Source organism: Amphiprion ocellaris, chromosome 20, assembly GCF_022539595.1.
Source record: "Amphiprion ocellaris isolate individual 3 ecotype Okinawa chromosome 20, ASM2253959v1, whole genome shotgun sequence".
Lineage (NCBI taxonomy): Eukaryota > Metazoa > Chordata > Actinopteri > Pomacentridae > Amphiprion > Amphiprion ocellaris.
This window is the reverse complement of record NC_072785.1, coordinates 17,083,641-17,111,583: the sequence shown is the minus strand read 5'-3', so window position 1 is coordinate 17,111,583 and position 27,943 is coordinate 17,083,641. Positions and strand designations below refer to the sequence as shown.

Genomic DNA, 27,943 nt, shown 5'->3' with positions numbered 1-27,943 from the left:
TTTGTGACTCAACGTGTTTTCAATACATTTCACAAGGCATTGTTTGTATAGCAGCCTTAGGTTCTAAAAGGAAGTATTGAGTTAATATCCCTTTTTGGACATTAATTAAACACTAAAAACGCAGCTCTGTCCAAGTTAGGCATTTAGATCTTATTTTTTCCATTAAATAATCCCTTCCTATCTTAAAAGTCTTAGATATAGCTCTACATTGTTGCTTCTTTTAGCCGGGTCATTTTTGACCCACTTATGCATCTAAGGGTTAAGACAGTCATCGGTGCACTACAGTAGCAGAGTTGAAATGGTCCACCATGACAGGTCATCCAGCAAAGACAAGCCACCATATGGACATGTTAACAAGATTTAAAAAAAAAAAAAAAAAAACAACAACTTCAATTTGGAAGGGAGGAGTTCTTTAACTTGTTCCCAGGTCCCAGTTAATGAAATAATCTGGAATGTTACAATAACAATTAGAAACCTGCAAATAGAAGAGAGGCAATTGAGATGGAGCATTAATTAAAACACTGGGAGATATTAACCTTCTGAAGTGTTTCTATGTAGATCACTTTGTCTTACTCTGCTGAAATGAAACAGACAAAAGCATAGAAATGATGAAAATTGAAACAACCGCAATGCAAAGTATACCTAAAACAAGTGGGCCAACATACTCAATTATACAAAGAACACAGCGAAATATAGAAAGATATGAGCTTAAAAAATCTATTAAGAGAAGGGCTTATGATAGAAAGTTTTTAGCAATGTTTTAAAAGACGATGATATGTTGTCACTGTTTTATCATCATAAACAATAAGAGCATCATTAGAGATGTGTCTTTACTCAGGCTGTCATTGGGGCAGTAAATGACATGATTCTCTGGTTAAATATTGAATTTAGACTCAGCTCTGTCGGTGTGATGTGTCCTGACACTCCTGCTGCAGGAAGCAAGCAGCCTCTTCAAGGATGCAGGTGGTATGCTGCCTTCGAGGGCCGTAGGAAATTACAGGAACGAGGTATTAGAACGCGGAGGACCGTGAAGTACAACTCAAACAATTTATCAGAAGCAATATTATAATTTCAGTGCATAATAATAACACATGAATGAACCATAGAGAGACGGAAACAAATATACATTTTTTGTAAAATGCCGCGCTGCTGTGAGAACACACCCATGTCCGAGCCTAGAGTGATAATTTCCGAGGGGCAGTGAAGGCAGCATCAGAGCAGGGGACATCAGCCAGCCAGGAGCCGCATGAAACAGTCATGTTCTCTCCTATATGTTAGTGTTTGGACATGGCCAAACAGTACGACATCCTGTTCAGGCTCATCATGCTCGGAGACTCGGGGGTCGGAAAGACGTGCATGCTGCGCAGGTTCACGGAGAGTGAATTTGATCCTTCGCATATTTCCACCATCGGTAAGTCATCCAACAAGTTTCCAGCTGGCGCTTCTTTCTAAACTCACTATAAGGGCTGGTCTGGGAGCCACAGGTTGAACTAGATGAACACCACAGGGTACTTTCTGACAGCATGAAGGGAATTCTTTATTGAATTTTCAACACAGTTGAATGCAGGTTTCCTTTTTGTTCAGAGTGTAACAATTGGCCTAATCAGCCAGGAGGATTAGTGCAAACTGCCTCAGGTTATAACAGCCATGCAGTTGACTTGAAAGCTATACAAGAACAATTCCATTTTCTGAAAGGCAGTGCCATTCTGGAGAAAGTGACAGTGAAAGTAGATGACCAGTAGACTGGATGGAGGAGCCTTTATTTTCTCTGCTTCCTCCCACAGTGTAACTTATGGCTTGATGAGGAATTGGTGCTTCATATCACTGCTGCCTCTATTCCTGGCTCTGTCACAGACTAATGACTTTCAGGAAGGTGGTGGGGCTGGTTCACACAAAAGAGTACATATTTCCTCTTTAGAAAAAACAACGTCTTCAGCACATACCATAATGGCAGAATATAAATGGTAGGTGGCTGTGACTACAATAGAAAGCACTGTAGTGTGGAGTGGAGCATAATTCAGGGTCAAATCTCAGGAGAGTTTGCAGGGTCGGAGAGGCTTTGCAAAGGATTAAACCCAGTTATTTGAAAAAGTGCACTGTACATGAAATCTCCTTGCTTTCAGATCGGTGGAGTTGTGATTATTAGCAAGGCCATAGCCATAGAGTCGATGTAGGGGGGCACCAAATCTGCCAGGTGTTGTTCCCCTTCATAGAAAAATTTCAAATTCGAAGACTTATTTCCTGCCATTCTGCAAAGATGTCAACTTATACAGAATGTTCGTGCTGCTCTGAGTAAATTGTACAGATTTCTCTCCACTCAAATAGCTTACTGGTGTACAGAAAAACAACAACAAAAACCCATGTGTGGTAACAGTTCAGCTAGATGTTTTTTTTTTTTTTTTTAACACCAACAACAGAAAGTGTTGTGCTGTGAAGTTGCAAATCATAACTTCAGCTCTTACCACGTTTGTCATGGAATCAGTTTGGGATGTGTAAACATTGTCGTCTGTGGCTGTTTCTCTGATCTAGATTCTTTTGCTGTGGTTTAAATTTAAAATGTTTTGCATCATACCCACTAGACTCTGCATTGATGCCTCACTGACTCTACCAGGTGTGCGTGTGTGTGTTCTCCTTTTTTTCCCTATACAATGATGCAGTTAAACACCAGTTTTTGTTGGTTTTGTTCATGGACTGAACTTCTCTTTATAATATATACAGTGATCTGTAATTATGTATTACACTGCTGTAATTGTTGCAGTGCTCAGAATGCATAAGTTCCTCACTTGCTAACACACAGACTGTTTAACTTGTATTTAAATCAGATTGTATAGTACTCTATGAGAACATTTTTCTACTTCCCACATTATTTGCTACCTCACTAAGCATTTTCCTAATGAGTCAGTGGTCTCATCTCTTAGTTTCATGTGCCCTTCAATACAGCATTGTGTTCTTTTTGTGAATCATGCTCCCATTTACAGTCAAATAGAGTTGCTACTGTGTGAGCTGGCCTAGTGTCCTGGTTTCAGAGGACCAAAAGGGCGACTGCCAATTCCAAAGTCCAAAACAGCAGTCCACAAACCGGTGGATTTGTGACAGCAGCTACATCTGTCATTTATAGACCGTTTATTAGAAAGCCACACTGTGACTCTTAAACTGGTAGGAAAAATAAAGGCAGTTTGTTGAGTTTAGTTGTGACTATAACCACAACATTTTTGATGACGGCAGTGCGTGTTTGCCTGTTGTCACATTGCATTATTTTTTGATATCATTACTTTTTGAGCATGTTTAAATATTGAGAGTGACTTTTAGATCATGGCTTAAGGTCCTACAAGGCTGTCAAGAAGCCCCTGATCAATGAGAGACAGAGGTTAGCCCAGCATCGTTGGACCCAAGATTCTGTGGTCAGATGAGTCCAGTTTCCACCTTTATCTTCCTATTGCTAATGTGAGGGTACGCAGGAGGCCAGCTGAAGCATTATCTCCAGCATGTACAGTACCTACTGTCAAGCATGGTGGAGGCAGTATCATGGTGCTGCTGATGTTGGTCATCTCACTGTCTGTGATGGCACATTGAACTCTGCCAAGTATTGTGCCATTCTTCAAACTCATATGCTCCCTTCTGCATGTGCACTGTTCCATCAAGATCAAAACTGGATGTTTCAACCAGATAATGCCCCTTAAACACATCCAGGACCAGTAGAACTTGGTGCAGGAGCTCAGTGTCCACATCTTGGAGTGGCCAGCTCAATCTCGAGACATGAGCCCCATTGAAAATCTGTGACGGATTATCAGAAGGTCTGTTTCAAAACATAAACCGAAGAATTAAAAGCAGTAATTCAAGAAGAATCAGACAAGATTAGCCCTTAACAGTGTGAAAGGCTTGTAGGGAACGTGCCGGCCAGGATTAGAGTTCTACTGTGTGTTAATGGCAAGATTACTAAATGTAAATTTAATGATGTGATGGTTTATTTATTTTTACATTTACATATATTCAACATTCTCTGTTATTTGCTGATTTTGATACCGACAATGTTGAGAACTGACTTTCATTTTGTTTATTTTTCTTGCAAACAAAAAACATCTAATTTGTATTTGTTTGTGTCTGTCTAATGCAGCCACACCTTTTGAAACACAAAAAAGATTTTCCCCCAAATATTTCATGACAGCATTTGAGATTGTGGAAAATTTTAAGGCTGTCCACTGTTCATTCTCATTTCAACCCTGATTAAAACATCACATGATAAACATTAGTCAGCCTCAGCCATCCCTTTATATCTGCTTCAAGTAGTGACAGAGCTGTTAGAACAAGATGACACTGACATGCAGGCCAGACAGTCCGAGCATCCATGCTTTGCATATACAGCATAAACATACACAAATGAAGTCGGAGTGATAGACCTCATCATGGGGAGCTTGTGTCAGTGACCAGATGATAGAGAGGCTTTGTGTGTTTGAGGACAGAAGCTAGCAACTGTAACACTGCTGTTGTTGTAAGAGGGAAAATACGAACAGTGCAGCGTTGCTTTTAAAAAAGCATCAGCGACAGGCTGCAGTGATGATGTTGTCTGACAGCAAATTCAGGAGCAACTCACTCACTGACAGTGAACACAGCATCATTGCACTGGTTTGTTCAGGTATATTTTCTGACTCACTAAGAGGTCTTAACTGTCTCAAACAAAATCCTGCTTGCTAGTTGAGTCACTACTCCAGTGTCACATGTTCAACACAGTGTTTGAGATGGGATGAAGTTTTATTGATCCCACACAGGGACTATAAACTGTCGCAGCAGCAAAAGTCAACACGGATGTATGTGCAGTGTATTATGTTGTAGTTTGCTGTAGCGAAATCAAACAAGATGTCATGTCAACTAGTTGATGTGACGTGAAATAATCTGTTCATTTATCTTTTCTTGTGCGACATGTAACATGAGAAAAGACGGGTGTAACAGGCTGGATTCCATTTGGCTGCTTCAGTTTCAGGGTGTTGCTGATGCTGATTCACCATCACGCTGTCATGGTTTAATGGAATACTTGAACTGAATAATGTTATTAGTAACACCTGTTCTGTCAAGTCAAAGCATCTGCATTGAAAAGGCCTGCAATTAAGCCATTAAATTCATTTCATTTCTTAACGAAAATGCCAATAATTATCTCATTATGGCGCCTCAGTTCTCAGGATTTGCTGCTTTTTTTTGCTTAATGTGTTATTAAACTGTTTTTACAAAAGCTTTATTTATCTATTTTTCACCATTTACTGACATTCTTAATGGAATAATTAAAAAACAGAATTGGCAAATCAAGTACTAGCTGTTAATAGTAGGTGGAGCCATCTTTTTTCCAATGTTGGTGACACCTCTGAACACTTGGAAAAACATTGTGAAAACCATCACATATGTGCAGTATGTAACATAAAGAGTAGAAATAAATGTCTTCTTAGTGACTTGATGTTATTTTGTAGCATCCAGTGCTGTTCAGTCACATTTCTTCAGTTCTTTCTTCTGTCACCAAGCACTAGAAGAAAACATACCATAGTAGTTCACATCAGTTTGCACCCCCCTTTGTGAGGACACAGTGATTTAAAAGTGGACACTTTACATGGTGCTGCATGCTATTCATTAGAGATAATAGTGCCTCCAAGCAACACTCACAAACACACAGTAGTCCATATAAAGTACCACAAAGTGAGATTTTTCACCAGTTTGTCACAGTTGCTGAAGTGACCCCAGTTTGACTTTGTATTTGTGAAGGTGTTGTTGTGTTTTTGTTCTGTTCATGCTGCTCTCAGTGGAATGAAATGTGTTATTCCTGTTTTTAGGAGTTGATTTCAAGATGAAAACAGTTGAAATAGATGGAGTCAAGGTCCGAGTACAGATTTGGTATGTGGAAAAAGATGTATTTATAGATCATTTTAACACATTTCACATATGACATAGTATACCCACATGCACATGGTGTGATTTGTGTTTCTTGCAGGGACACGGCTGGTCAGGAACGTTACCAGACCATCACCAAACAGTACTACAGGAGGGCTCAGGTGTGAACAATCACCAGAACAAACTTACATTTATCTAATGCTGCTTGTGATCTTTAATCATTTCTTTTGCGGCTTCATGTGCAGGGTATCATCTTCGTATACGACATAACAAGCAAGGCGTCCTTTCAGCACATAGCGAAGTGGGCCAGCGATGTGGATGAAGTAAGGCAATAAGCGCTCTCATTACACTCCTTTGCACTCACCGCCCTTCATCGTCACCCAGTATTTGTATTCCGGCTTACTAAACATTCACTGCATGCTGCACACTCAGTGGCTTAGTGTGAGTGGCAAGATGAGGAAGTCCTTTATCCCTGTGCCGTTTTGTCTTCTCATTTTGTGTGTGTGTGTGTGTTGTTTTCCTGCAGAATGCTCTACACAAGGTGCAGACAATCTTGGTAGGAAACAAGTCTGATGAGGAGCACAGGAGAAAAGTGACAAAGGACCAAGGAAGCAAGGTTTGATGAAGCCTATTTTATGTATGAACAGATTGTGTTATTTAGCATTTAAATAGACCACCCAGGGCTGAATGATTTGGGAAAACATCTTATTGCAATTTGTCTGAATTTGACTTTTTTGATTTTTTAAGGTCAAGCCACTGTGTAACAGATTTAAAATATGTGATGTAGCATAAGCCCCTGAAATACCATCAATATACACTGCATGGCCAAAAAAAAGAGTCACCACCTGGATTTAACTAAGCAAATAGGTGAGAACCTTCCATTGGATAATTACTGCAGTGATGAATATGTTTGAGCTGTAACGACTTATTTAACCCTAGCTGATGTAGTGAGGAGCTTCTCATTTCTTAAACAACCATGTTGGAAGACATATCCTGTGGTCATGGAAAGGATGTTAATCTGTCTCAGAAGGGTCAAATTATTGGCCTGCATCAAGCAAAGAAAACAACTAAGGAGATTTCTGAAACTACTAAAATCATATTAAGAACCATCCAACACATTATTAAAACCTGAAGGATAGTGGTGAACCATCATCTACAAGGAACAAATGCGGTTGGTCATGTGGTCTGATGAGTCCAGATTTACCCTGTTCCAAAGTGATGGGGCATCAGGGTAAGAAGAGAGGCGAATGAATTGTTGCACTCATTGCTAGTGCCCACAACCCTGTGGGGGTTAGGGTTATGATCTGGGGTTGGTCAGGTTCAGAAACGTTATGTTCCCAAAGAATGAGGTCAGCTGACTACCTGAATATACTGAATGACCAGGTCTTCCCATCAATGGAGTTTTTCTTCTCTGATTTCATGGACATGTTCCAAGATGACGATGCCAGGGTTCATGGGGTTCACAGTGAGAATGAGTGGATCAGGGAACATGAGACATCATTTTCATGCATGGATTGGCCTCCACAGAGTCCAGACCTCAGCCCCACTGAGAATCTTTGGGTTTTGCTGGAGAAGACTTTGCGCAGCAGTCTGACTCTCCCATCATCAATATAAGATCTTGGTAGAAATTTAATGCATTTCTGGACAGAAATAAATGCTGTGACGTTGCAGAAGCTTATTGAAACAATGCCACAGTGAATGAGTGCCGTACTCAAAGCTGAAGGCAGTAGAGTGCGACTTTTAGAATGACTAAAAGCTGTGACTATGCTAAAGTAAAAACAAAACAATAAGAAGATAGTTGGACCTTTCTGTAGTGGGTCATCCTCTTATGGCTTAAAAGAACAGTGAAGTCCAGCTTTTCTTCAGGACTAATTTTCCCAGTGTTGTTTTGGGCTCAGTGGAGGCCATCTCTCTGCATCATAAATATGTTTCCCTGTTTAATGTTGGTGGACTACTTCGAATTGGTGAGCATGACTGTCACCTCATGAAACCAAGACAGTTTAAACAGTGGATGAGAAGCACTGCATAATCTAGAGCATAAATTGCAACCTTTATGATTTGCTAATTGCATTGTTTCAAAATGAGATTTTCATTTGAAATTGCTCAACCCTACCAACAATCCTCCTAAACCATATGCTTGCTTACTTGTAGAGAAAAAAGAAACACCAAAGCTACGAAACCCCCTTTGTCAACTTATTTCTAACTGTATCCATCTGAATCTAATAGCTGGCAGAAACCTATGGTATGGAGTTCTTTGAGACCAGCGCTTCCACCAGCAGTAATATCAGTGAGGTAGAGTAACTCTAAACAAACCCTCTGTCACATTAGAAATATGGACACATTTTGTGAGGAACATCCTGCAACATACTTCTTCAAAAATCTGTCTGTGCATTTATTTTTTCCTTTCCTTGTTCTTCCAGTCATTTCTTCGTGTGACAGAACTGGTGCTGCAGGCTCACAAGAGAGACATGGACAACTTGTTTGGCTCTCTGGATGATTATCTGGATAAGGCTGCTCAGGAGGAAGAGAACTGGAGTCAAGACAATGATGGAAACACTCGGAGGACCTGCACCTGTTAAAAACAAAGGACCTTCTCGGTGCTGTGACTCATAACTGAAGACGTGTGTCTGGATTTCTCCCTCTTTGACATTTTCACTCGTCCGTCATAGGGCACTGGATTGGTTTCACTTTTTGCAAGTTAATGAAATTCAGTGGTGATAGATGCAGTTTGCAGCAGCTACCAGCAGAGGGCCTACCCTGTGCAAAACCATCAATACACACACACTCTTCCTTTTTCCTTAAAATGCAGTTTTGCACTATACATCTACTCCATGAGTTACTGTTTTCCATCATGTGTGCTTTCTTGTACTTTTTTTCATTATGTGGTTGTTGCACAAAGTAAAGTATGGATTCATATCAACAAATCTTTTCATTGAGGTGACAAGACCACAGAGGCAACAGCACAGCAGCCCGAGGATAGAGCTGAATTATTTACATGTAGAAACTCAACTCGAGCAGGGATGGATTCATTTACACAATGCACTTATTTCCTCAAGGGAGACAGTGTTGTGCCATGCTCAGCGATGTGTCTGAATGCAGGACATGCTTATTCACCATTCTGAATGTAAATGTTTGTTTTATGAATGTGACCAGTGTTGCCTACCGTGTGCTGTGCATTGAAGCAGAGTTGCTGCTGCTTAAAATATGATATTCAGGTTCTGCTGAGGTGCCACAGATGTGTCAATTTTAATATAATATTTGCAAATGTGTGCAGGTTATTGCAAAAAAAATTAATAAATGTAAATTTTCACGTTTCAGACAAAGGAATTGTGTAACTGAGCTTTGCTGAGTCATTAAATTAGAACTGGAAGAGTGAAATTGGGTCCGTGGAGAGTTCACACTGTAGATTCATTTATTTTTCATTGCATGCTGTGAAGGACAGTGGATCAGATGTTGAATCTTTGATGACTAAGAAAATCGATACATGTCAAAGGGATTCGTTAAGGCCGAATACGTGCAGTGAAACATACTGGTTTCATCTCTAAAACACTTTTGACTTGAGTATTTAGAATCAAATACACTGTCAGGATAGTGATTGACAGCATGCGGCGTATACTTATTCAGAAAATATGAACACTTTTGAAAGTTCTTCCTAAATGGGATAACACACTTGTAAATCATGCAAAATACTTCATGTACCTGTGTGGTTTTACAATCAGTCACGTCCCTCTGTCTTGTGAATAGTATCGTGTGTCAGATGGAGATCAGTTTCCTGCAGCGTCATCTGACACCCCTGAAAGACAACTTTCTGCCCCGAGTGAGTCAGGTGACCAAGCGTTCGGATACAGTCGCACGTTGAGATCCCGTCTGCCTCCATTGTGGCAGCACAGTAGACAAGATGACGTTCATCGCCAAGACCTTCTACGACCTGAGGGCCACCACGCTGGAGGGAGACTCGGTGGACTTCAACGTGTTCAGGGGACGGGTGGTGCTCATAGAGAATGTGGCCTCGCTCTGAGGCACCACCACCCGGGACTTCAGCGAGCTCCACCAGCTGCAGAGCAAGTATCCCCATCGGCTGGTGGTCCTGGGTTTTCCCTGCAACCAGTTTGGATACCAGGTGAGCTGATGGTTTCCTGAGACAGTCTGGTCTTAATGTACTCTTCAAAAGAATTAAATTACTTCTCATACCTTTATGTTGGCATGTATCAAACCTACTTGTGGATTTAAAAGAATTTTTTTTCCAAATCAGAAGCTACATTTGAATTCCACTTGGTGCTCAAAAACAAGTCCAGTCCATTATTTGATCAGATCAAGTGTTGGATCTATTCCTATAACCCAGCTAGTCCAAGTTTCACTTCTGAGAATTGACTTTCTGCCACATTTGCCTCACTCAGTTAGAATGGCTCAATAAACTGAATCAAAAGAACAGCGGGGTTTAATAGCGTATAAACTGCATCTTGTACTTAAGCTCTGATACTGCAATAAGATTTTAAACATCTACCATAAATGCCCTCATGAAAGTGAATACTTGTGCTCTGCAGGAGAACTGTTCCAACAGTGAGATCCTGAACTCCCTGCATCACGTGCATCCCGGCAGTGGCTTCACGCCCAACTTCACCGTCTTTGAGAAGTGCGATGTCAACGGAACAAACACACATCCGGTCTTTGCCTATCTGAAAGACAAACTCCCCTATCCTGATGATGACCCCACCTCCCTCATGCAGGACCCCAAATTTCTGGTTTGGAGTCCCATCAGCAGGGCGGACGTATCCTGGAACTTTGAGAAGTTCCTCATCGGGCCGGAAGGAGAGCCCTTTAAAAGATACAGCAAGAAGTTCCCCACCATTGACATCGAGCCTGATATTCAAAGACTGTTGAGATTAACTAAGAGCAAAGAATAGCCTCTATCTCCTAATGACATTTCATCTATAACTGTCAGAGCTGGCACACTGTCCTCCACACTTTTAAGTCTTAGTACATGAGGGTGATATTCTGAAAATTTAAGGGAATATCATCTGAGGCCTTATAAGTGCTTAACAGTCGTGGATGAATAATTTCAGTGTATTTTCAAACTTTGTGGAAACATATTGTCATATAAAGACAACAGTAGTTTTATAGTACAGTTCAAGTTTAAATAAATGGGCTGTATTTAAGGAAAATGGTCACTTGGGTGTTTGCATATTCTTGTTCTATGCCAGGGTGGCCAGTAGATGGTGCAACTGATTAAACCGTGCAGGCGGAAAACTTCTGTTAAGCTTTTATTAACATTCACCACACATGCACTCACTAAATGTTTGCGCTGGAATAAAACCCTAAAAACTAAAGTGGTCTCTCACTGAAGTGTGTTTTTTAATTGGATCATATATATACTGCAAGGCGCCGAGCCACCATTAAGATGAGCTCCTCTGATGCAAGGTTGACAAAAATAGATTCGTCCTGTCTGAACCAGCTCAGTGTAGGCATAATAATGAGGCTTGAAATACAGCAAGAAGGATTTGGAATTATTTTAAACACCCTTTAAAATAACTCACAGGCTATTCCTCAGCATTATGCATGCTCCTGCCTGCTGATTCCTTCTTTATTCACTGGGGTCTTCTCTCTACAGTAATTCACTAGATGTACATTTCCAAGTAAAATGTGCTGATACCAGTAGGTCGTGCAGTTGCCGGCCGGAATGCTTTACTACCACAGTGACACCTGAAAATGAGTCCTAAATCATGCATTTAGGAAAGCATCGACCTGACTGTTGTGTGATGTGCTCTCATCCAGTTTTACTTTTTGATGCACTGCATGCATTGTTTGCAAGGTCTGCAGATTAGCACTGGATTTTCTGCACATCCGCTGATATTGGCTGATGATGTCAGAGCCAGAGGCTGCACAGGCCTGGCACTGCCCTAATGTCTTTGGCAGGTTGCTGTGGGAACATTACCAACAGCGAAACACTCAAATCACTGACATCTGACAACTTTCTATTTCACCTTGTAGCGGCTCTGGTGGTTGTAGCCAACTAACTGCCCTTGTGAATCAAATTTCAACATTTGCGTTGTAATGAAACATGAGGATATTTGATTAATATATTTCCCATTGGCCTTGCTGGTCTGTGTTTGGCTGTAAGAAGAGCAATGCTGCCTATTAGGAGAAGCAAATATTGGAGAAACAATACCAGGGGCCTCCCCTGCACCCTCTGCACTGCTCCCCTCAACACACAGCTTGCAGAAAAATATCATCAAAGATAGTTTGTATTCGAAAGATGAATCACTCAGTTCAATTAGTTAAGTTTGAACAACAGAATTAAACTTATCTTGCATAATGTCTTAATATATGTACAGCAGGTGCAGTCAGATCTTTCTACAGAATGATCAGGCTGCACGTCATTATCATTCTGCTCTAAGCGAGGGAACAAAACGCTCTGGCTTATTTGCATTTCTTTTATTCGGAAGAAGATTATCCATGAAATTGTACTTCACCGAATAGATGGGTTGCCTTATTGCACAATCCAAATCCTCTGCAAAAAAAATTCAGTGTGGTAAGTTGCTGCTCAGAGGTTGATGTTGATTTGTCTTTAGTGAAGGGGACTTTGAAACTAGTAAAATGTAGATAGTAAAAATGGAGGAGAAAGCTGTGTGAAATGTGTAGCCAATGGCATGCTTATACCTCCAATCTACATCTGGTGAATCAGACTTGAATAACACAAACAGCTATCCCATCACATGTTGCTCTCTGTAATATGCTACATACATATTATGAAGTAGTATTTGGACAAATGACCCAAACATGTAAACATCAACTCAGACAAAAAAGCATAATAGCCTATGTCAGATGTATTTAAAGGCAAAATTAATTTTGAGACAGAATAGCCTGACTCGCCGGATGTAGACTTGAGGTATAAGCCCGCCATTGGTCGTGCATTTCACGCAGCTTTCTCTTTACCTTTCACTGTCTGCATGTCACCATTTTCAAAATCTCCTTCATTTCAGGAAACAACTAAAACAGCAAACACCATGATGGGAATATTAAATTTTGCAGAGGATTTTGATCTTGCAATAATACAAAAGCAACTCTGCTAGTTTTATGAATTTATTTTTAAATGAACTAACCATTTTAATGACAGTTTTCATCTCCCTGCCTGCAAAGGTTCCATCAAAACAATCCCCCATCATCACCCAAGCCTTTGCTCAGCACTGCCCAAGACAACTGTAATTGGTTCACAGAATTATAAACAAACCAGACTGTTTTTCATAGCAGAATGATAATGAGGTGGAATCAGACCATTCTATTATTCAGAATCAACTGGCCAAGCTAGACTACCTAGCTTGAGAAAAGCTCAAAACAGAAGTAGAAATTAAAATCTAAATTTTGTTGAATGGTGTTATCAGGACATTGAATTAGCAACAGCAGGCCACTAGCACGTGGTTATACGTTGCTACTTAGGTGACCAAACATTCTGTGGGGAAAATTTAAGCAAAAAACTGAGAAACAAAGGAAGATACAGGCTAAACTTGAACTCAGTAAGACATAAAAAGTGTTTTAATTATACCCGAGTAAGCTGAAACTGAAAGCTGGAGGCCTTTAGCTGCCTAGCATTAGCTCACGCAGCTTTAAACCTGCGTTTCTAGCACAGAGTGGGAGCTCTTCGTTCCTCTCCTCTCGGTCTGCCCACTACAGGTGAGCGCTGTTGCCACGGTAACGTTTGCTTTTCCCCTCCAAGCCCTTCTCGCGAGACTCCGGGGCAGCGAGAGAGAGCGGAGAGAGGGGAGGCAGCCTGAATGATCTCATCCCTCCAGCAGCTGCATACCGCAGCGAGGCAAACCCGTAACTTTCTATCAAACTTCCAAGTTGCCTTTCGGAGGAGGACACCGGGGCATTTGGGGTCCGAACCGGAGCATTTCTCCCCCTCGAAGGCAGGGAAGAGAGCTGCGTAGTTTGTATCTCGGACTTCCAGCACCTTGTTACGAGTTGAGACAAAAGGAGGAAAACCCGCTTCGTGTTTGCGTGACATCCAGAAAGGAGAAAAGGTGAGTCGGGGAACGCCGTGCCGGTCATGTGCTGGGATCGGTGTCGGTGGCTCTAGGTGCCTGAACACATCTGTCGAGGAGGACAAAGCTCATCTTTGTGCTGGGTGAAGGTGCAGGGAGAAGCCAGTGCGCAGTCAGCGCCAGTGTCTTTTTTTCCTTTTTCTTTTTTTTTTTTGAACTAACAGGGCTGCTGGTAGTTAGAAGCGTTTGTTCCCGACTGTCAAAATCTATGCAACCGCTGCGTCGCCCTGTATGTCAAGGACATCGTTCCCTGCTCTGCTTTAGGGAGGCGTTTCACAGGTGGCATCCCTACATACAGCATGTGTGGATGTCACCACCACCCCGGGTTTTCAGCGTGCTCTGCCCCGTGCTGCTGCCACACCATCAGGCATGTCAGGGACCTGGTGATCTCCTGATGCCACATCTGTCTGACCCTGAGAGCTCTGGTTTGTTTACAGCCCGTCTGGCTCTTTATGTGGTTTAAACAGATTAGGCCACGCTGATGTGATGCATTGTGCTCTATTAATTGTTTATATTGCAATCAAAAATACTGAAGAGTTAAGCTGTAACTCCAGATCTATGAGTATTTGTAGTATGGGGAGGCCAGAGTTATGCCCCTTGGCTGCTCAAATCCACGTGGAACCCCCCAAAAGCCCATGTTCACTGCAGATCAATAACCAGTTAGTTCAAAATCTCCATCTCTGTTTGAGTTTCTGCATCATTATTGATTTATTCGAAAGCCTGAGCTCACGTATCAGACATATTTGTGGTTAAGCTGTTTATTATAGGGTAGAATAAATTAGCTAACCCACAGGAATTGTTGTAGCACATAAGTAATGGTTGATATCTGGGTCTCTGGTAGATGTGGGTGGATCCATACCCAATGTATAGGCAAGATACTACTATAATAAGCCTTTGATTTTGTATTGTGGCCTCAAAAACCACAATCAATACAGACTGATGTGTTCTTTACGATTATTTACTGCTAGTAATGAAACATCACTGCTGTTTTTCTCATGTCATGTGTAGTGGAGGCGTCAGTGAACTGGGGCCCAGCGGTAAATCTGTGCCCCAGGGCTCCCAAAAAAGTTAACCCGGCCATGTTTATGGTTTAAAGTGAGAACATCTCTTGCATAACAGTTTAGTTTACGAGCGTCATACCCTGGGTTCAATTTGTGCTCATCCATTTTCTCAAAAGTCTCCCCTGTGTTGGAGGTCTGGAGGAGATCCTGCACGGTGCAGTCGGCCACAGTCATTAAGCCCAATTGGAGTGTCGTGGAAAACTGCCAGCTTGGCCTGTTTTGAAATTCTGTACATGACAAGCAGTCATGGCTCTTACTGAATGCTCAACAAGATGCCATTTTGATCAGATGATCAGCTTCATGATTTATTTATGCTCAAAGTGTTGAATATACACAAAGACAGCCTTGTGCACTGTGGTCACATACGCTGTTACAGAATACATATCAGTGCAGTGGTGGCAACATGAGAGAAGAAAAAGGATGTAGCAATGCAGGAGGAAGTTTTGTTTTGACAGCAACACCCAGATCATGGTTCTAACCTTTAAAAGATTCTGTTGCATGCAATTTTGTATTCAAAGGGGCCATATTTACAAAATATCAAACTGTAACAAACCAATGAGATCTATGCAGGTTTTGTTTCTACATCAAGCATGTGAAGATCCTCCTGCAGAAAACGTTGAGCATCAAATACTTCATTTCCTGCTTTCTGGTTCATTTTATCTCCAACTTGTGCCTTCTTTGCAGAGATCTGTAATATTAGGTGATAGCAGGTTCTCACAGTAAATGCTCCTTTGAAGGCAGAGAATAAAGAGAATAAACACTGGCTGCCCTCGAAGTGAATCATAGCAGGGCTTGATCGCTTGGCATGAGTCAGGTGAAAAAAGGAAGCCTTGGAGTTTATCTTTGGGCAAGGATCAAGGATTTTTAGCATTCTTGATAGGCTTAGCTGACCTGCTGTGGCGGGCATGACTGATCACACAGCTCCACTTTTCCTGGTGAGTCTGATACCAGTTTTGTCCCGTTCGCCTTTCTCGAAATGACCAAACACCGGACAGCTCCCTGCTTTTTTTGACCGAATTCTCCTTTATAGAGGATAAATCTCGTCCAAATGCAGCAGCTTTATGTCACTATTGGGGAAAGAACGCTGGCTCTGTTTTAATCTGCTGACTACTGCGTGGGCCTACAACAGCTCATTTGGGGATGAGAGACTCGTTTGCAACCAAAGCAGCATGAGATATGAGTAACAGCAGGTTGATAAGATCAGTCCAGAGATTCTGGTGATACTGCTATTAGAATAAATCTAGATGCAAACTCGAGGCAACAAAACATCGCTCCTCGTGTTCTTTATCGGCATAAACAGTCCTCCCCCTGCTTTATTACTGAAGGACAGTGTTTCTATTTTCACTTTGCATCGTATCTCTCACACAATTGTTATTGTTCTTTATTCGTAGTAGAGTGTTTCTAACGTGCCCACACATTCACAGAAGGATGCTTCCTGTTGCTAAGTTGAGCTTATGTTTCTATTGTCTCCTGTGCATTGGCTCGAAGGGAATAGCTTGAGCAAAGATAAAAGGCAACAACAAGAGGAGCATTGTGCTGCTTTATAATTTGCCACTCTGGAATGTGTGGGCTGCAGTTATGCTAAGTGGCCATCATAAAATGCTTAAATTAACTGCGTACATTACGTAATGAATATTGTTATTTATTAATGCTCAAGGTCAAAGTGCGTTATTCTTTATCGGTTCAGTGCTCTTAATGATTAAAGTAGGTTTTGACTAAGCTCTTTTCATAGGGACGTGCTCCGTCTTCTCTAAAGTCACACTTTAAGGCTGTGTAAATTCTCAAACTTTTCAGGGTTTTTTCTAGTTCCGAATTTGGACGACTACACATGACGGTCAAACTGGTCTAAGTCTGAGTTACCTTAAACAAAATTCTTACATTTTCTCTTGTTTTGGACTATTTGATTAATAAATATGTGTGTCCCAATTAACTATATGAGTTAAAAGATATGTTTTCTCATTCTCATTTTGGCACTGTTGATTTTCCTTTGCCGCCGGCTAAAACCTCTTTGGGGGAGGCCTCCAAAATTCCTCCATGCAAGGAAAACCCAGCTCACCTTTAGGGAATGTGCAACACCACCCGAATGGCACCTGTGAATCCTGAGCCACCTCTCGCCACCTGTCACCGATGACAGACTGGACGAGAAGCCAAACAGACCTTGAGAAGTGGCCCTCGATGATCTGCTGTACCAACACGACCAATGTCAGCCGCAAAGCTAATTTCCCTCTTCGTGTTTATTCTATGACAGACACCAAAATGAGTCACATATTCCTGAGTTTTGACACAACCTTGAGCGACAACTTGAAATATAGCACCTTTTTTGGAGGAAAAAAACGGGAAGCTCCATCTAGTTTTAACATGACTGATGCGTCTGACCGATATTAGTCAGCTCATAGTCAGAAGTCAAATGACTTGATGGTAATATGGCCTCTGGTGGTTTTTTTCATGGCCTTTTCACTGGTGACTGAGAGAGTTGATGAGTTTGACTGTAATGAGGTGTGACTATGGGTCTGCGTTTCCTGCTTACTAAACTGTTGGAATGCTCTTTCTTTGTCTGGATTGGACAGTCCGCTGTATACCAACCGACGGAGGAAAGCAGAGGGCTCGGAAGCCACAATGGTGATGATGTAATCCCCCTTTCAGTGCTCTGTCACAGAGCAAATGCGTGCAGACAAAGGAAAATTCCCCTCCTCTTCACCCCACGTGCAATGAAATTTGGGGAATTTTGACCTTGCAAAAATGTACAGTATTCCGGACACTTTAATTATCTCTGTGGGAGACTGGCATTGGGAGTTGAGCAGTGGGGCAGGTGCAAAGTGCTGCTACTGACTGTGATCTTTGCCTGACTTATGGTTGGGTACCCTTGTCGGTGGTCTCTTACTTATATGTACACGAACTAAAGCAACAGGACTGGTTTCTCTCACTCTGTTTCCAGCTCTCAACCCTAAACCAAAACCCACAGTCATGCCGAGATCAGACGCTGTGTAATTCCCCTTTTCTGCTCCCATCAAACCTCACACATGCTGAAAATAGTCCGACATGGGACGGAGACCAGAAAACAGAGACGAGAAAGTGAAGAAAAAAAAGGAATAATTGGCAAACAACTACTTGAAAAAAAATGAAAGTGAGAGAAGGAAGAAAAAAAAGTTCCATAATGAAATCTGGGATTGTGATGATGATGTGTTGCTGCAGGCTATCTCCGCTGCCACACAGTGATGACGTGCTCGGTATTGTCTCGACATGTCTGCCAGTTGCTACACTGTCTCTCTGTGTTGGCCTGCACAGTCTCTTTGGAAAGGATTACAGAACTCTGCTCAGAGAAGAATCAAAACATCAAGCAGAGTTGCAGGCCCCCGGAGCCTCATGCAGAGCTCATGTGGGCAGCTTTGGAAAATAATTCCACATACAAAAACCACAGAGGTTTTGCCGTTGTCCCCTCCTGTGGACAGAAATCTGAGAAGCAGGCAGGAATGCGCGAGGGCTTGGTCATGGCTGATCTCAAAACAGATCTCAGTGCGTAGACAGGTCTGTTCAGCCTGTCCTCATTCCTGTTCATGCTTACAACTGTTTTCATGACTTTCAGGAACTGCTTTTCCCGTGTAACGTGCAGTAAGACAGGAATGCTGGCACGACAATGTGCTCCTGCATGAGGTTTTTCTCGACAAATCAGCTTAAAGCGCTCCCACAGAGTGAAAGCATTCTTGCTGTAGTTTGTGTTGTGCTTCCTTTCCTGTACTGAAACTCCCCAAAAATCCCTCTTCATATTGCTCAAAAATTCCACATCCTTTGCTTTGGAACCAGGGAATCCATTTCCACCCGGTGAGTTCCTGCCCTGCTCTAAGTAAAGCTCAGAGGGAAGAATGAGACCACTGTCGACCAAAGACTCCCTCTGTAAGATTCAGATGACTTTTTAAACAAATAGAAGTGTCAGGTGAACTGAGTGAAGTGTGGAGGAAAGCTCCCTGCTCACTTTTAGCGTAGTATATATATATATATATAAGTGTAGCTGTGTATTGTTACTATCTTAGTCATTCATTACAATGAAAAAGAAATAACTCAATATTTATGCTAATTCAATGAGTCTATACGGTGTGATAAATTAGGTCATAGTCTTTTTCCATGTTGCTCCAGGTGCAAAGGGCACATAGAGCCAGCTAATAACAAACATGGCTGCTTTCCCAGCCTTTCCTCTCTTGCTGCCTGTTTCCTGTGTATTTCATTGATGTATTCCTGGATGCCCGGCCTAGCTCTGCCGCACAAGAAGCACAGCCTAAACCGAACACGGTCTTGTAAATATGAAGCATGTGCTTGTATAATAGATGCATGTAGGTGCTCTTGGAGTTGAATATTTTACCTCATGCTAACCACCTCTTTCAGTCTTCCTGCGGCTTTGTGTAACAGACTCGGTGTTTAGTTCAGCAGTTATGATTACATTTAGGGAGGAGGCAAGGTGCTGTTGTTGCCATGCTTGTGTTTACATGCTACTCATACTTGACTTGAATGCTGATTAGGAGGAAGTCACCAGTGGCTGTTTGTTACTAGAAAGAGAAAACCTGCACCTGTGCACATTGCGTCCCGCTGTCCTCGATGTTCACCTTTTGCCTAATTTTCAACAGACCTTAGAAAACCCAAATCAGGTGTCGAAATGCCCAACAGTAACTAGACAAACATGGTGGAAGGTGCAAATGAGGAGCACACAAAAAGCTCCTGTTGACCGCTTCTGTGGTTTGTGGGGATGCAAAGGCCTGATTATTGCCAGCTGGAGTGGATAAATTAGGAACAATGGGACAACTGTCTGATATTGTCTGATTAACAAAGCAGATGTTCATTTGCTTGTATTTTGCTGTTATGTATTTTAGCGCGTTATTTATTTGTGTGTTTCGGGGAAAGAAAAGTATTCGAAAACCCAGTGTCCTCAACTGTAGCTTGGATTGAGATGTGGTTTGCGTGGAACTGGCTGGAGAGCATGTCAAACCACAGTTGCAGTGCTGGCTGGAGTGTGTGCCAGTAAGTGCAGTGCAGTACAAGCCAGCAGCATGCAGTGCAGGTTTGCACTATGATTTTCTGGCAGACTGTGATTTAGCAGGGCACCACTGTTATGCAACACTAGCTGACTTATCGCAGTCCAAATGACTGTATGAATTGATTAACTTTGCGGCCTGACTGTTTATAATTGGACTGGAAGTGCACTCGGCTTTGCACTGGACACGTGCCAAAATCAATGACTGGAAACAGTTTACGTGTGTTACTTTTGTTGTTGGATTTTGAGTCGTCGTCAAGCCTTCCCAGCTGCAGAACAGTGCAGTTAGAAGCTACCTGCTATTTCTAACATAAAATGCTGATTATTGAGGCACACCTGAGCTTTCCACTGACTCCTCCGTTTGGGAATTAAGCTGCCCTCTAAGCTGAAGGGGACAACATCGTAAGCCAGGCCTCTCCAGAGACACGGCAGAGAATCCCCTGAGGTTTTCTGCCTGGATAATGAGAGGGCCCTGCTTTGCTCCTCCTCCTTTACTGTGCTGGTCCTCGTGTCAACTCATGCCTAAGCTTTCTCCCTGTCCTCAGCACTGCAGCCCTCTGTGCTACCTTCTTAAAATGCTTACCTGAGCAAAAAGCAATCCTTAGCTTTCCTCCTCCCTGCAAACTTAAAGGGACTAATTACAAAATAATTGTGTACATCTTGTACTTCAGGTGCATAGTTAATATCTGGTAGCAGCAGAGGAGGTATTTGGCCAGTGTGAGGGGTTATTAATCAAGCTGTAACCTTGACTCTGGCATCCCACGATGGCTGCCTGTGCTTTCCTTGTGACTGCTTCTCTCTCAGCTCAGGATCCATTTGTTTCCTAGCAGCACTCTCATGCTCCTCTGTCACATGTTAGTCTGTGGGGAATCCACACAGTTGAAATGCATCCCATCATCTGTGTGTGTAATTCAATGATTTTATGTGCTTTACCTTGATTGCTGCAGAGATAAACTTATGGGCCGAGCAGCTGTTGATCGATCGAAATATCAGTTTGACTGATGATAATGAACTCCAAAGGATGAGCAGGGCAACTTATGATAGATTTGATTACATTCTCTATGGACCTTTTAAATCGCCTGTGGTCAGTGCTGCTGCTGCAGTGGAGCTCATGTTTCTCATGTTTGCTCACAGGGGTCCTGGCGTTTCCCAAACTGCTTAATCGAACCGTCCCAGCTGCTCGTTTTCCATAACAGCACTTTGCCACAACATGCCCATACAGCCCCGTAAAAATGAAGAACAAACCTACATGTTCCCTTCCAAGTATTTCATTCTTAAATTTCAATTTCCACCACCCTCTGAGTTTCTTTTGTGGGTTTAAATTTCTTTGAGAGCTATCTATTTGTTTGTGTTTTCATGCTTTTTTTCCCTATCAGGCTGTTATCTGATCTGAGCATTCAGTTAATGTGTCTGTGTTTTAGCAACAGATAAAATGTTGTTGCTGCGTGGGAACACACTGTAATTTTCTCTTTAGGAGCTTAGTGTTTTATTATTAAAATGTGCTTCACTTTACTGTGGTAAGAATGACCTAATCAGGATTCTTTCTTCGTAGCTCGCTGTGATTTGGCTTGTTTGCTACCTGTGTAATCAGCCGGAGGATGTGAGAGGACAGGGCAGTGGATGACTTCCAAACATTGCAGGCATCTGTCATATCAACACCTCTGCCGTGAGAATCTGTCAGGAAGCTATCGACTGACCTTGCTGCTCATGCACAGTTGCACACGAAAAATGCTTTCCCCCTCACCTCGTCCTCATCCCCAAATGCTCATAAATATGATCTCATTTACTTTTTGCATCTTGATTTAGGGTAATAAATATAGAAAATTGGATTTGCAAGCGGGATCCACACAACTCAATTTAATTTGGACCTGGAAGCGCACAAACCCCAGAAAATAGTAAAGGCAAGTTGAACAAGGCTTACGCCAAACAGTTTTGATCCGGTTTAATCAACTAACATCACCATCCTCAGAGCCCTTAGCTCTCATTAGCAGTGCCAACATTTTAACATTGATTAGTTTGTTTCCAACTGGAGCAAAGGGGCCACATGTTTGTTATCCCAGTATAGATTTGAATGTGTCATGCTTTATGTCTCTAAGCATGGTTATTTTCAGGAATATTATCGACCACCTCCATTTTATTGTTGCCGTTTAGTAGCCATGGGCCACCAGAGTAAATGGCTCTATTGGCCTGTGCCCAGCTGGGACACGCACTGGGCAAGTGACCAGTACTCACTTATGGGTCCACGCATGCACACAGCATGGTTCCCTGGCGTGCACTGTGTGTGACCACTGGATGCCCCCAGCCTCGAGCGGCCACCGGAGCACGCTGCGCTCTCATCTCCGGCACCAGAGATTGATGTCTCGTGACCCGCTCTGTTTAGCCCTGTTCAAACTTTCACACAGCTCCACAACTCTGCTGCCACTGATGGCGATGTGACACTGATCCAGTGCAGCAGTCGAAATGAATGCGAGCATGCTGGATACACAAGATGTGTGAGGAGCAAAGTGGGCTTCCTCTGATTTGTTTTGCTCACGAGTGGCTGTGATTGGAGAATGAAGTAATAGCAGGCTTGGAAGTGTTTGTCGGGCCCCCTGGCTGAGCCCCATCCCTGGTCTTCTGGCGCGTGGAGAGGCTGAATTATAGACAGCGAGCACACAAACTATTCACTCAGCCCTCCTCCTTGCATCAACACTGTTAATTATACTGCAGCTACTCTCCCATCCTTCTATTTTAATCCTCAACTGATGGAAACTGCTCCATCCCACCACATACACTTAAGCACAAGGACTTGCGTGTGCCAACCCCATGCTGAGCAAGGGAGTATTTGTCTGGTAACAAATAGGTTCAGCGCTTTTCAAATATTAAGAGAGGGAATTTACCTTTTGTAGGGAGACTAAAGGAAACACAGTTCTCTCATAAACACCTCCCCGGCTCGGCCCACACAGTCCTGTTTAACAAGGCACACTGCTGGGAAATGCTCTCATTGAATCGGTAGCCTGGTTGCTCAGTTCAGTAAGGCAAACACGAATAATATCTGCACTTTTACTATAGTGCAAAACATGCAGACATTGAAAAATAAGAGCAATGAAACTACAGCTGTTAAATTCCAATGCATTACTACAAAGGCGGGAGTCACTCTGCAGCCCCTTATAGTAACTGTCAAAGAGAAAGTGAAAGAGAGCTAAAGGTTAATTCTGAGATCCAAAGCTTTTTCTCTCAGTACATCACAGGGAAACTTTCCCATGTAAATCACTGATCTTGTTCGCTCAGAGGAAATGGTGCAGTAGGTTCCTGGGAAAAGGTACACTGTTGGCAGTTTGCCTGTGTGAAACTAGGTGTCTCTGTGTTTTCTGTGTGGAGCTGTACTGTCAAAGTAAATTTGTTAAGGTGTCTGTGAAGCCTCTGTTTTGGTTTTGCCATCTGATATCAAAGTATATTTGCCTTTAAGCAGGTTGATTTTCTGGATTTGTCGAAACTGCAGGCGGCCAAGGACAGATTCACTGTTTAGTTACAAGGCAGCATGGCCTTAAATGAACATTCACCTTTACTCTCAGATTAATATATAACCAGTTCTAGGTATAAACAAAAGCAGAAAATTGCTTGTACAATGTTAACTTGTTTTCAGTTTTGCACAGCTTTGCCTTCGCCCTGTATTCGTACTTGTGTTGTTCCATCGTTATAAATATAGTAGTAAGTTAATGGTCAATCACAATATAACACCATCAGAAATTATTGATCTAAAATGTGATCTGATTAGTTTTTGGATGGTTTTACTTGGGAGCCACAGACCAAATGTCAACAGTATTGTGCTTGTCAAGTACCTGCAGGTGAGCGTCTGGTTAGAGTTGACAGGGTGAACTTTGGCTTTCATCATCAGATACTGGCAACATGCCACCAGTCATATCAAGGTTTCCTGCAGTTATTTTTATGGTGCTCCACCAGTTTATAAAGCCCATCTGTGTTTCTGGCCACTGAACCTGCTAATAATCAACCTACAGTATGTCTGACCCATCCACATGTAACAGCTGTAACTCTGATCACAAGTGATCACACAAGACCTTTGTCTGCAGCTATACTTCACTGCACACTTCTACTACTCATGCCACTGATTTGTTCCCAATACTCACTAATACTAACATTACTACTGAACTGTAGAAGTATACTGAGACCCATTACAAATGAGCACTTCAGAATTTGTAATAGATAAAAACAGTGCACATATAGGGATATACTGCAGCTTTCTAGGATATAATTGGGTCATTTCATACACAGAAGACAGTCACATGACATGCAAAATTTTGCCTTCATAATATGAATACTTTGAAATTTATTCATTTACATACAAATAATTGCAACTAACAATTTAATTGCCTCCACCAAAATGTGTCCACAGTGGTCCTATGCTGTGAGTTTGCAGCTGACGTTAATATAAATTAGGAATCATTGAAATGCTGTTGATTCAGTATCTGATGTTTAGCGATTTGACTAAACCGTTGGTGCCATTAAACCACAGCAGAAGAAAGGGCACAAACAGTGAACAACAAAGTGGTAATAGTGACTGAAATCTGACATTTCCACAGCTGTTTTATACAGGTGAATGGAAACTATTCTAGAATATGATCGTGGTCAGCTCAAATAACTGCATTCAGACGTTTTTGTAATAATTGTGACTGGCCTATTTGTAATAGGAAGAGAGGCTGAGGAGACAAATTGAGTCCTGCAGTCCTTTTGGTTGTGACAGACTCTGCACAGACCATACCTTGCATTTCAAACATGAGATGTTAAAGAAAAGGTAGTTTGAGAACGGTTTTCCAGAAATGTCTTCTCAAGGAGCTGGCATGCGACAGACAAGGGCTGTTTTTGATGAAACAAAAAGTGGTTTGGTTTTAAAAATAGGTGTTGTGTAATGAGTTCCCATGAATTGTTCTCATTAACCAAATTGCCTGTTTCGTGTTGGTGTTGTTTCTGTACAGTTTGGTGATTTCTTTCATAGGTTTTGCTTTGTCATGTGCATGTGCGTGAGGCCCTTTGTCTCTGAATGTACCTGTCTATGTGCATCGGGAGCTCACTGTCTCTAATGGAGTCTTAGGGTTGGAGGCAGGCAGTCAGGGTTGGGAGAGGGAAAGTGCAGCCTAGAGCAGACTTCCACTTTTAAACCTCAGCTCCCAACCACCGCAGTTCAGCAGCTAGGCAGCCACCTCATTAGAATTTTTTACATTCCTCTTCAGGCAGCAGCCCACTGCTTCGTCTCCGTTGCTCTTTACAACCCCAGCTTTTAAATGCTGATGAGATTATATCTGAACCTTCTCAATAAAGTCAGCTCATCTATAACAGCGTGCCTAATAAACCGACTCTGGCTCAGTTTTTCCAGCTGAATGTACTTACGGACCATAAAGTTGTCAAGTAACTGCACAGAATGGTTTTGGTAGCATTATATGCTTTAAATCAATCAAATATAAACCTGTGGACCTTTTTTTATCTTTGTGTTTTGACAGGTTATCATCAGCATTGGAGTGCAAGACGTGGTAATTGTTCTCGACTCTGGTGAAGTAGACCACCTAAGCTGTTAGAAGCGCAGTTAGCATTTTTTTTCGAGGTAAATGGCCCTCAAGGAGTTGGACAAAAGCTTTCTTTGTCAAACTTGCAGTGCACCCAGATAATTGGAAATAGAATAGGTTTACTATTGCTAACTATAAACTATGTCAAGAGCTTCAAATGTCTATTTATTCTGCTGCCTCTCCCACATGAAACCCTGGCCGACCGATTTCTGAAGAAGAAGAGAGGAGGGATCGAGGACACCCTGCTGGAAATGATGGCAATGAGTATATTGCAGCGTTCCTCTAGAACTGTCTTCTCGTGTAAGGATATGAGTGAAATTCACTTTGTCAGTGGTTAGCTATGCCCATTACTCACTGAACTGTGTTCTAGTGATAGTGAGGGGCCCAGAGTTAGGGCAGAGCAGCAGCAGGAGCACAGAACAATGGACGTGATGAATGTCGATACACTGCCACCAGTTTTTGAAGTGCTCTAACTACCCGTGGTGTTTGGACTGCAATGCATTGTGTGGCCACTTGAACAATTCATTGATCCAGTTTCTCATTTCATTGTGGTGCTTTACTGCATCTGTAGCTGGTATCTTATCGATCAAAGTATAGAGATACAAGACAAGCCTGTAGTTGTTAAGTCATGGCAGAGTACCATAAAATGTGTTTTATAACTATCACTCTCACTTGGACAGCCAGTGTTGCACTTTCTTCTTCAGTATTTGCCCGAACATGCCCTACTTCTCTTCACCCCTCGCACAGACGTTCATCACTTCCTCCACCGAAATTGGTGGAATTCCAGGATCTCGGCTCGCGGTTGGATGATGCTTGTGTCGTTTGTCTGCCAGCAGGCCTGCCTGTTTTTCCCCCGAAGGTGTCAGGTTCTTTGGTTTGCTCAATCAGCCGGGCAGGTTTGTGCCTGGTCCTCAGCCAGATATACGAGCAGGGAGGAGGGAGCAGACAGGGAAAGAGTCAAAAAGAGCGAAGCAGACGGAGAGAGAGAGAGGAGTGGCGGAGATGCTTTGTTACTTCCTGTGCATCTGTTGTGCTTATGGGCGTCGATGGCTGGGCTGCACCTCAGTGGATGTGCGGAGACCTCGGTTTACCCCTCACTCCTTCACACTCCCTACATGACAGGAAATAGTGTTGTGTAGGAGTCAGTGGGTTTACTAGTATTACAGATTTTTTTCTCTTCTGAGGCTGTAATTCTGTCAGACTGGTGAATAAGCTTGTGGGCATGCCTGCTCATTCTGGAACAGGTTCTGCTTTAACTGCAGATCTGCCTTTAGCCTGTGTTTACGTGCTTCTTTTTGTCATTAATGTGACGTATATTCCCTGGAAACGTTTTTTCATGTTCTTCTTCAAATCTCAGTCATCTGTCAGTTAATGCATGTTGCAGCAGTGAGTCAGTGGATTACAGAACAGCTAACAGATCCTGACATTATTCCCAGACAGACACTCAGCACAGACAGTTTTCTGCTTTTTGTTGTGGGGCTTGTTGTTATTTTTCTGTCCAGGTGAACCATTCTTCTAGTTTCCCCAGCTTATTCCAAACGTATCCCCCGATTTCTCTGATGTGTTTGTTTCCAGATTCTGGCTCAGTGTTTGCTCCATCTCTATCTCTCCAGCTCTACTTGCATTTAATTCATCTGGTTTTCCTGGCAGGCCTCATATACACAACCATAGTGAGGTTCCAGTGCCAGGCCATTTTCAAAGACTTCACTGTGTTGGAATGGGGCCCCAGTTTTGCCCAAGCCAGGACAGAGGGACCTTTGTGCCTGCTGCCCAACAGCCCAGTCAGCCCTTAGAGCAGGGAAAGATTAGGAGACGGGGAGAACCAATGGACTAAATGGTAGGGTGCCTGTTTGAAAGGCAATGGTGTCAGGCAAACAGCCCTTTAGCCCCATTCAAGCACGCGGTAATTACAAGCTTGTAGGGCAATCCTTCGGCGTCTTTGTCTCGACTTTGGAAACACTTGCCCAGTGTACTGGGAAACTTCATTCCCTCTTCTGTTTGGAGACTCGGGATGAAGACTCTTTCAACTGTAGCATGTTGCCCTTTCTCTCAGGGACAGCAGCTAGCCAAGCCAGCTCAGCAAACAGGACTCTCCTTCAGAAGAACCTGGTTTAGCAGCCCAAACTGTGCTTTGATGATGACTCAGGAAAGGCTCACACTTGGAGGTTCATGTTTCTGATTCATCACATAATGCATCTGTCCTACTGGCTGACTGTTGGATGAGCATTCATGTTACACTGTCAGTCCTCTGTGTCTAATCTTTACAACCAGAACAACAAATTGTAGCTCTTCAGAGGTGTGTCATGACATCACCACCCCTATGTCTGCATCTGTGCCAACACTTTGCTCATCTTTTAGTAGGCCTTATAGGCAAGTAGAGCTTTAATTTATGAA

At 42.5% G+C, this 27,943-nt stretch overlaps 3 protein-coding genes across 3 annotated transcripts in view; all 3 read left to right on the top strand.

Annotated features, from left to right (window-relative positions):
- The first annotated feature begins 1,201 nt into the window (after positions 1–1,201).
- LOC111588191 (ras-related protein Rab-15-like) lies at positions 1,202–9,411 on the top strand. The gene is made up of 7 exons (XM_023298413.3): positions 1,202–1,411; positions 5,814–5,874; positions 5,972–6,032; positions 6,117–6,194; positions 6,398–6,487; positions 8,098–8,163; positions 8,292–9,411. Exons 1-7 carry the CDS (start codon positions 1,288–1,290, stop codon positions 8,448–8,450), a joined length of 639 nt encoding a protein of 212 aa, XP_023154181.1. The 5' UTR covers positions 1,202–1,287; the 3' UTR covers positions 8,451–9,411.
- A 118-nt stretch (positions 9,412–9,529) lies between these two features.
- Positions 9,530–11,198, top strand: gpx2 (glutathione peroxidase 2). The gene is made up of 2 exons (XM_023298381.3): positions 9,530–9,991; positions 10,416–11,198. The coding sequence occupies exons 1-2, from the start codon at positions 9,770–9,772 to the stop codon at positions 10,773–10,775; spliced, it is 582 nt and encodes a 193-aa protein (XP_023154149.2). The 5' UTR covers positions 9,530–9,769; the 3' UTR covers positions 10,776–11,198.
- A 2,426-nt stretch (positions 11,199–13,624) lies between these two features.
- Positions 13,625–27,943, top strand: part of LOC111588168 (signal-induced proliferation-associated 1-like protein 1) — a 36,221-nt gene continuing 21,902 nt past the window's right edge. Inside the window, exon 1 of the mRNA XM_023298372.3 lies at positions 13,625–13,889. The gene's annotated coding sequence lies outside the window, so the exon portion shown is untranslated. The remainder of the gene's footprint in view (positions 13,890–27,943) is intronic.